This window comes from Octodon degus, unplaced genomic scaffold, assembly GCF_000260255.1.
Source record: "Octodon degus isolate 3935 unplaced genomic scaffold, OctDeg1.0 scaffold00017, whole genome shotgun sequence".
Classification (NCBI taxonomy): Eukaryota; Metazoa; Chordata; class Mammalia; order Rodentia; family Octodontidae; genus Octodon; species Octodon degus.
This window is the reverse complement of record NW_004524593.1, coordinates 18,980,448-18,990,717: the sequence shown is the minus strand read 5'-3', so window position 1 is coordinate 18,990,717 and position 10,270 is coordinate 18,980,448. Positions and strand designations below refer to the sequence as shown.

Below are 10,270 nucleotides of genomic sequence, written 5' to 3'. Positions count from 1 at the left end.
TGGTGTTTGTAAGTAGGATCACAAGTCTGCATCTTGTACAGCATTTAACCACTAAGAATAATATATGCAGTATATTATTTGTTGAAACTGTACTTTTGATTTGATTTGAAACTGTCTCATTGCTATATGTTTATCAATAAAACTTTGAAAAGAAAAAAAAAAGAAAACTGTCACCTATAAAGGTGAACAAAAGCAGTGAACAAAACAGGTAGAATACTAGTAATGCTTTTAGAAGGGAGTGAGCCGCATTGTGTGTGATTTGGGTAGAAGTCAGCTTCTTGAAGATTTGATGGTAAAAAGACTTAAGTATGTTTACTGAACTATCGTGGCTACTACTTTTCTAAAAAAAATGTTTTATCCACTCTACAGTATCAAACTCAATATTATTCAAAATTACTATTGGCCATCATTGTTTGGCTTTCTGTTGAAATAACGCCACAGTGAAAATGTTCAATCTAAGGGGTCACCCTTTCTTCTGTGAAAGAGTTGTGCAGAAGGGCCTGTTGCCGTGGTGTAGACATTGCTGCAAAGTACCTGTTTTCATGGGCATTTGCGTTCTTGGCAAGAGGTTACATTGCAGCTGTTTGTCACTTTTCAACATTTTCTTCCACATCCCACTATAATTTCAATATTATTTCTTAATATTTAAGGTGGTAGGGCCAGAGATACAGCTTAGTGGTTTAAGCACATGCCTGACAAGCTCTAAGTCTTGAATTTGATCCCTGGTACTGCCCCCCCCCAAAAAAAATAAAATAATAATAATAATAATAACAATAGTTATAGTAAAGGCAAGATATAAGTAATAATAATGGCTTAATTTTTTACAAATTATGCTTTCCAATAAGTCATACAAGCAAAACCTAGAAATATTTGGCATATTGATTCACTTGTTAACGAATTAGATTTCCTCAGTTAGCCAATGATTGTATGTTTTATCACCAGATACACATCACCACTGTGGATTATCTTATCTCTCCCAGGATTTGAAAACGAGCCTTTCTGAGGGGATTGTTAGTGATTCTGAACCACACTCTATCTGAACGAAGAGCAAAGACTCAGGAAGTGTGGGGCTCCCCATTACCTGACATATTTCTAGCATGTGTTTTAGTAGAGCTTTAGTCAGTCCTTCTTTACTGTGTGTCAATTTGGGGAACACCAAAGGACTGCCGACATACATGGAAAATAGAGCACAACTGCTATTCTTGACACTGTAAAAACAATGTAATAAGAAAATTCTCAGCCTACAAAAGACCAGGTAATGCTGAATAAAATGGAAAGACATGGGAAGGCTTAGGACGAACAGTGGCCCTGAGCAGCCCCACACCCAGGTTCATGGTTATCAGGCCTGCAGACCTGGACCCCTCCTGGCCCTGTGGGAAGGGAGCCTTGCCTGCCAGCTGCTTAGGTAGTCAGAGCCTGTGAGGAGCTCTGATCACAGAAACCGGAGGCTAGGTGCAAACCCACTGCCTTGGCTACTTTTCTCATTGCTGAGACACAATACCCAACACCCAAGATCAAGAGAGGACAGGTTTACTTAGCTCACAGTTTGTAGTAGTTTCAGTCCATAATCTGCTGGCTCCAAGGCAGAGTGGCATCACAAAGGAAAGAACAGTTCATGGTGGGCAGAAGGTAGCAAAGCAACAAGGGACCTTAACAGCCCCTTCCTTACATCTTATCCAGGCTGATCAGGGCAGGCAGCACTCATATTCTTAATCATAGTGCCCTTGGTCCTAGCATTGCACCAGGAAACAGTCCCAACACCACACGCTCTAGATCCAGCCACCTCTGAAAAAGGGAACATCTAGACATGGGAAGCTGTAGACAATAAGGAGTCTTTCTACTTGGGCTCCAAATCGAAATCTCTCTAAATGCTGTGGCCACTACGCTGCCCTCACTTGGGTTTCTAAGTTAAAATTACACTTTGCCAAAAAATTGAGATAACAGGTGGTCTGTAAACAAAAGCAAAGCCGCAGTAGAGGGGCATGACTTCAGCCCGGCAACAGAAGAGCCAGGAGTGAAACATTCACTGAAGATGACTCCATATAATAAACTAAAAAAGGGTCACATGTGCTAAAAGGCCAAATAAAAAATTAAAGCTACTTTATTTTGAAAACAAAAATCACTGAATGAGCTAAGGGCAGATTCGAGTCCACCAAAAAGAAGGAGAAAGTTATGATAAACCTGAATAAACTACCAGAAAACAGCACAGAGAGGAAAAAGATGGAAAATATATAGCAAGCCTGAAGGACATACAGGTGAATAAAATACAACATGTATCCAATAGAATTTACAGAAAGAATAGACAAAGCGAGTTGCAAGTCAAGAAGATCATAAGGAATTTATAGAATTGAAGAAAATATGCATTTTCATATTTTAAAAATGTGTGTCAGGAGATATTAAATGTAAATAAAGTCGTCTTAGTTACTTTTCTCACCGGTGGGACAAAATTCCCAACATGTGCGACTTAAAACAAGAGACTTTTACTTTGGCTCAAGTTTTAGTCCACGGTCCGTCAGCCGCAGGCAGGAGGGCCTAGCGAAGCAGAGGCGCTCTGCTCGCCTCCTCGAAGCAGGAAGTAGACTTCCGGAGGACCTGGGGAGAGAGATCAGTCCCTCCGGGTCATGCATCGCGGCCCACTCCTTCAGACGGGGCTCCACCTCCGAAGAGCAAGCCCTCTGCGCTGTCGCGATGATCCAGGCACCTCTCGGGAGCCCCACGGAGGAGCGCCTGAGGCTCCTCGGGGACATCTAGATAGAAACCATAACAGAAGGCCTGTCCGGGCACGTTGCAGTAAATTTCTGAATACCAAAAATGAAGAGAACTTGAGAGCAGCAAAGGAGAAAAAAAAAAAAAAAAATAACCTACATAAGAATGATGCTATCCTTTAACAGACTTAAAAAGGAAAAAAGCAAGCAGTAGCATCTAGGGAATAAGAGATACTATTTTTCAAAGTGCTGAGTTAAAATAACCAAACCAGCTTAAAGATACATACCCAGCTAAACTATTACACAAGACTGAGGATGAAACTGTTACACAAGACTGAGGATGAAATAGTCACTTTGAAGTAAAACTCAGCATTAGTACATTTAATACCTCATGTGGAAGACAACAGAATCCATTACAGATGATGAAATTTAAAAAGGAATTATTGATCATGTCCCTAAAGCAAAACAAATACTGAATATATGAAAGTAATAATAGCAGTGACTATGAAGATGATTAACTTGGATGAGAATGTAATGAGTCTAAAATTCTGTACTCTAGTAATATGTAAAATGCTGATGGCAAGTTAGATGTCTGTTTAACCATTAAAGATAATCCCTAACATAAGAAAAATACAGCATTTAATTTTGAAGCTAATGTAACGAAGCAATAGATGCCCCAAAAGATACCAAAATGCATAAAATGCAAGATTAATCGTACTAAATAATATAGTAAAAATAAATCCAGATATATCAGTTATTACAGTAAATATCAGTGGAGTAAATCCATCAATTCAAAGATAATTAAAATGAACAAAAGGATGAAACCTAGTATATGCTTTTTATAATAAAGACAACTAAAATTTAAGGCACAATTGAAGTACTAGCAAAAGAAAGCTATCTGTAGCTAGATTTATCACACAACTTTACAGTATTTCAAACTCATCAATGAGATGTGCGATACTTGTTAAGGTTAATATTTTTTTCCAGGAGATTAAGTATCTGAGTCACTTTGGGAAATGTGGGAGAAGTGACCTAACAGAAAATAATTCTGAGGAGTCAGTGGAAAGGATAACATTTGGACTCGGGTATCCTACGCTGAGGTACCCACTGGAATGCTTTCTGTCTTGTTGACTTTGGCTGGGTGCACTACCACTGCAGACAGCAGTTTCATCTAAAAATGAGGCCAGTCATACCTACCTTTTAGACTAAGGAAGATCAGAAGAATTGATGAATAGGGAAACATTCGTAATTTCTAAGGGGTGCAGGGCATCGTTTTATTCTAAGTTATCCAAATATGTCAGTGTATATATTTCCATATACAAATGGAGAGAACCTAATGTAATGATTTATACATTACTATGTGGATTTTCTTAAATGATTTGAAACAGTATCTCCACCAAAATTCCTCAGAGAAGGGCCAGCGAGATAGCTCAGAGAACTAAGCGCCTGCTTAGTCAAGCTCAGGGCCCAGGGTTTGATCCCCAGCACCACATGCCGCGCTGGCCCCACCCCCAGGCACACTGAGCTGGCCACTGAGACAAAGAATGCTAGTGCACACCTGTAATCCCAGCACTGGGGAGGCTGAGACAGGAGGATCACTATGAGTCTGAGCTGCGTAGTGAGACCCTGTACCGAATACATAAAAAGAAAAATATTTTAAAATAAATAAAAAAAAATTTCTCAGAGGATGGCACAGTAATAAAAGGAAATAGATTTCTGGGATGACATTGGCCAGAGTCGGAATGCCAGCTTATTCCTTGTGCGGTGAAGTGACTGCCCTGCCTGAGGACCATTAGCAGCCCACCCCTTGTTCTAAGCTATGGAGATAATGTCAGGCACTGACCCTGCACACCTGACACGGCCGGCGGCAGAGCCAACCCAGATGGTATTAAAGCAAACATCCCTGTGTTTTAAAATCCAATAAAAGATTTTTTAAAATGAGTATTTTTGTTACTTTATCATTCCATAAGAAATGTGTTTCAGCAGCACAAAAACATCTATTACCAAGAATACTCCCCCTTTCCTTCAGCTTTCATTATTTAAGAAAAAAAGAAATTGGTTCCATTTAGTTTCCACTATTTTAAAAAGTACACTGTCTCTAATTAAGACATTTGAACTGATTTTATTTAGTGAATCATGTGAAACCCAGCTGCACATCATAGAGCAAATTGAAAATAATCTGAATTACTGAACTTTTCTATATAAAAAAAAATAAAACTTTCGGCCATCCGCAGGAACAGGGTGCCTTTTGTACTTCTCAGACTTTGCTTACTTAATGCTATTCTTTGAATTCTTAAATATAATCCAAGTCTAGGTTCTTACATGAGAACTACTTTTTTAAAAAATGTTTTATCCACTCTACAGTATCAAACTCGTGGTGTCAGCGGTTCTGAGGCTGTGTTGTCCACCCCGAGGTCTTAATGTCCCAGACAGGAGAGGAGAGCACAGCGTTCTGGCCCTGAAGTGCTTTCTGTGACAGAGAAGGGACCGTTGTTTCTTCTTAGTTGTTGCTATATGAAGATGTGTAGCGTTCAAGTATTAAATTAAACTAAATGTCCTTATTTCTACTTGTTCCCTTCAAGGTACAAAATAATCATTTATTTCTGCAAAGAAATGAAAGCAGCATTTATGACATTAGAATGGGTTCATTGTCACCTTTACAAAGACACAAGCTTGGGAGTAGGCTGGCCACCGCCCACTGATGTTGGGAATCGGTTACCATCTGTAGTTTCCTTTGGGACCCAAAATGGACCACCTCTTATCAATTTCTGCAGAGATATTTTAAGTTGGCCTCAAACTTTCTCTTAAATATCAAATTTTAAAGTCAATCTTTTGCTAGCTGTTGTGCCAAAAACATGAATGTAAACAGATGTGTCGCCTGGGGCAGCATTAGGGCCTGGTCTGACTTCAGCTTGTGGACCGAAATGAACTAACTCATGGCGGTCACTGAAAAATCAGGGACAGGAGGCCAGGTCCTGGGCTCAGGTCGGGCTGGGCCACCGCCATCACCCAGATTCCAAAATAAATCCTCGCTGCTCTTCTGCTACATGGATGGGCAAGACGTTTGAGGCAGGGCACTTCTTTGTTTTTGTAAGAGTCCCCTCCCCAGGAATAAGATTTTAGTATATGCGCACTGTTCGAGCATTAAACAATAGTGAAGATGTTTTCTTGGAGACCAGCCATCGCGATCAAAGCTGCAGCCAGCCGGAGGGGATTCTGGTTTTGGTTTTTGCTTTTCCACTCCACAGTTTAAGGTTCTTGTTTCACTGACTCCATTTGATGAGCCCAAAGCCAGCTGATGGTTATGGCGGCTCAGTTCTTACTCTCTGGAGTGAATTACCTGAACAGTAACTGACTGGGGAGAGGAGCCCTTCCATACGATTGGAGGACTGCGCACGCAGGGCGGAAGTCACTGTGCAGAGTCCTCCCAAGCCTAAGATTAGAAATTCCATTTGCCCAGACATCACCTTCTAGGCATCTTCCCCCAGGAGTCAAAGGGATCATGTCACAGAGATACATTTTTATATTCATGTTTAAAGAAGCACAGAGCTCACAGTACCTGAATGTTATGTCTCCATCAGATGGTGAGAGGATTTAAAACGTGCAGTATTTATACACAATGGAGTACTGCATAATCATAAAAAGAGTACAGTTGAGTCATTTGTAGGAAAATGATTGTCCCTTGCAACCATAATGTTAAGTGACATAAGTGAGGAAAGTTAAATCCTATATGTTTCTCCTACATGAGCAGCCCAAAGTATCAATGATATAGAGAGTAAAATGAAGAATGCACTGTAGGAACCAGGGAGATAGATCTCTTGCAAATGGGAAATGGATCTAGGGAAGGAAGGAGAGAGGCAGCTGGGGAAGGGATGGGAACTGAAGAAAATGTGTGGACTCCATGTCCCTGCGCCAGCTCGCCAGGTGAGCGTGAGCATGAGCTTCTGCAGACATGGGTTAATGAAAGTTTTAAAGGAGATGTCTTTAGGCTGGAGACTCAGGAGGGCGGCCATGAAGACATGTGGTGGGATCAAAACATGAGAGCTCAAAGCTTGAAAGTGTGTTAGAGTAAAAGACACGTTTTCATTACTCTCCTCACAGTGCCCCCCCCACCTCACTTGAACACACTTAGCCTGTCATTCTTGCCCCTTTCTGAAGCAGTTCTGGGCGTGCTCTTTCCAGGCTGTCTGTATGAGGTATGGTCAAAAATGCAGTGAATGCTTCTACTAAGTGCCATCCAAAGGAAAGGCAGGCTCATGAAACACCACCGTGTGTCCTTGTCCGCCTCACTCACCGCCTCTGGCACTGTGTGCCTTCTGGCTCTTGCCCAAGTAGCATGACCAGGAAAGGCCAATGTCTTGAACTGATTTGGGATGTCAAGGCAGCCGTGGGAGCACAAATACAGACACTGACGAAAAAGAACTTGAGAACTGCTCTGAAGTGGGGCAAGAGTGCTGACTAGTGTGTTCAAAGTAAGGGGGAGGATACTGGGCAGACTGATGCCAGTGTCTTTTCTGTAGTAATTTCTTTGCCGTATCATTTTTAAGCACATTTTTCAATCATTTTTCAGTCATTTTTGAATCATATTTTTCCATCACAAGATATATATATATATAATCTTAATTACGGTGTCCCTCTATCTTTCTGTCCTTACCTGCTGCCAAAGTGTGGACCCATGAAAACAAGGTGAAAGAGAAATCAAGGATTCAGAGGATTAAATAATCAGTAACAAGAAGAATCTAAGAGCATAAACTGCTAAAACTTGAAGAAGACCCCAGTCAGGCTTTCTGCTTGGGTTTTAACTTTTGGTCGTTGGATGTCAAGGTCCTGCCCAAAGGGCAGTCTCATAAAGACAGTCTGGAAAGAGCACTCCCAGAACTGCTTCAGAAAGGGAAGGTGTTACAATACTATACATTGATAATTTTCAGAGTTCTCTGTGAGGCTCCTGTGGTAATAAAAGTAAACCCCAGGATTGAGTAGTCATGGATTAAGGAACGCTCTTGATGTGCACTGTCTCCCCGATCCTGAAGCTATGGGGGACAGGCCGTCTGTTGCGCTGTGCCCCTTTCCCATGCAAGAGAGCCAAGCCTTGCAGCGGTGCAGCGCCACCTAAGCGAGGCGGATGGCTCTTGCATCGCTGCCTCAACTGAAGTAGGTTCTGGATGGTTAATCCAAGGCGCGTAAGTACCCCTCCCTGGACCTTTATTGATATTGACAGCAAAGCACTAGGAAAGCACAGGTCCCCTAGCTGAAGGCCTTCAACTCCCTCCACCCTGACATGTCTATCTTGTTCTCGTTGCAGGGTTAGTTGGTGAAAACGCCCAGCCCATCCTGGAAAACAACATTGGGAACCGCATGCTGCAGAGCATGGGCTGGAGCCCGGGCTCGGGCCTCGGCCGCGATGGCAAGGGGATCGCAGAGCCCCTCCAAGCTGTGCAGAGACCGAAAGGTTTAGGCCTTGGGTTTCCTCTTCCAAAAAGCACTCCTGCAGCTCCTATCCCTGCTTCAGAAAAATCCCCCTAAGGAGAAAGGAAAGGACAAAATGTGTTGTGGTTTTTATTCACCTGTCCCTTTGTTCTCCAATGACTATGCTTTCTAATTCTGAAGCGGAAATCAACATTGCTTCAAATTCTTCACGAGCTTCCCCGTACCCACTGTCCTGCTGCTGGGACGCGCTCCCTGGTGCTAACATGGACACCTGTACCTGTGAATTCTTCCAGTAATTTCTGGCCTTTTCTAGGTAGAAAAGGCAGGTGGTTTCTGTCACTTATTTTGACCTGCAGCGCCAGTGCTGGCTAGCATTTGCTCAGCGCATGCGTGCTGAATGCCCCGACAGATGTGAGCGTTGCTTCTTTCCCAGACAGGATCCTGGCTCCTCTCATCCCTCCTCCACGTCCTGAGCACAAGGCTGAGAGGCTGGGGGACTTCCCATTCTGGCATAATTTTACAGCTTTGGACAACACAGTGCAAAGTTCGTAGTTAGCAAAGAGCAGTCAACATTTGCCTCAGACATTTGACAAAAATAAACCTCGTCATTATCACCAGAGCGCCCTCAACATTACTTCAGTGCCGTTTTTATAAATTTTACCTCATGTAGCACATAAAATGATTACTGAAAGAAAAATGTATTTTTAAAAATTCCCCATGACTGAATTGTAAATTCCGTTCATCCTGACATCTACCTCTCTTCCCAAAGGCTGATATTTTTTTAAGATCAACTCAAGGGTAAGAAACTGATTTTAAATTTTAATCATTGGAGTAAATCATTAGACTATTGAATCAATTTATTTGAAGGGTTAAATGACTCTCCCAAGAATTCAGATTTCTGGCAGTGGCTTGGCCCCTTTACAAGGTGAACTAGAGAAAGTGAAAAGAGCTTAAGGCCCAATTTTTAGAATCTAATCTGTTACTTTACATCTAAGCAAAAAGGTTATTTTTATTTTATGCTTAATATGGAGCTGTTTCTCCATCATGCGCTTCATAGTACCACAGGTTTTAAATTGCTTTTAGTTTGATGGGCTGATTTGTTATCTCCATCATTAAGAATTAATAATTACTGTATTATTCTATTTCTAATGGCTTGCATTTTTGAGTAAAGGTCAAGAAAGTCCATATGAATCACTTTTCTAGTGTTTTCTTTTTCAATTTTGCAAGTCATCCAAAAAGAGTTTTTCAAAGCAGTAGAGAGCAGATCTTTGGTGGGGCCCGAAGTAGCTGCGTGCCCCTGCCAAGTCAGGAGCTATCAGAGCCTTCCTGGGTTGCCAAAGGCCCACACTTCCTTCAAGAACTCTGTTTCCCAGGGCTGTGTGGTAAGAGAGCAGGGCACTTCAGGGACTGTAGATCGCCCGATGAGGTGCTCCTTGAGGCATTTGTATGTGCTACAGTGAACTTAGGTGGCTGATTTCTGAAAGCTTGTCACTAGAAATTTGCTATTTTTAAATTATTTTGTCTAAATGCTCGCTTTTTATATGGGAGGGGGAGTGATGGTGGAGATTATGTACAGGCTTTCTAACTTCTTTGTAGTGGTGTACGGTTGTTCAAGATCTATTGGAAGTTTCTTTTGTTTTTCTAATTCCATTGCCTAAAGATCTTCTAAAGTCCTAGAATGTCAAGAAGCCCAATTCTGAGGTCCTGATAAGCAGTGACAAGGCTGGTGTGACCTTCTTGAAATGTGGCTGCTGCTTTCGTCTCTCGTCACCTAAGGGTTGCCAGACTCTCATGGTAGAGGTGAGAGTTATACCAATGTGGTTGGGGGTTTGACAACCTATGCAAGGGTTTTTTTGTTTGTTTGTTTTTTTGATACCAGGGATTGAACTTGGGACCTTACGCTTGCCAGGCAGGTGCTTAAGCACTGAGCTACATCCAGGCTACTCAGTCTTCATGGTGCTTCTGTCTGCTCCCCTCTGCGTGGACACAAACGTGCCACAGCATCTCCTGCAGGATCCCCTCTCATCCCCCCGACACTGAGCAGTGCCCCCACATCTTCTAGGAGCAGAAGGGTGTTCTCTAGCCTGACCTAGAGCCCAACCCGCAGCTCACAGAGGACAAGCCCAGCTCATGTTCGC

The 10,270-nt window shown here is 42.2% G+C and overlaps 1 protein-coding gene across 1 annotated transcript in view; it reads left to right on the top strand.

Annotated features, from left to right (window-relative positions):
* Positions 1-9,329, top strand: part of Gpatch2 (G-patch domain containing 2) — a 187,369-nt gene extending 178,040 nt beyond the window's left edge. The window contains exon 10 of the mRNA XM_023710304.1: positions 8,008-9,329. Within this exon, the coding sequence (XP_023566072.1) occupies positions 8,008-8,228 (221 nt within the window). The 3' untranslated portion in view covers positions 8,229-9,329. The remainder of the gene's footprint in view (positions 1-8,007) is intronic.
* Positions 9,330-10,270: the final 941 nt, after the last annotated feature.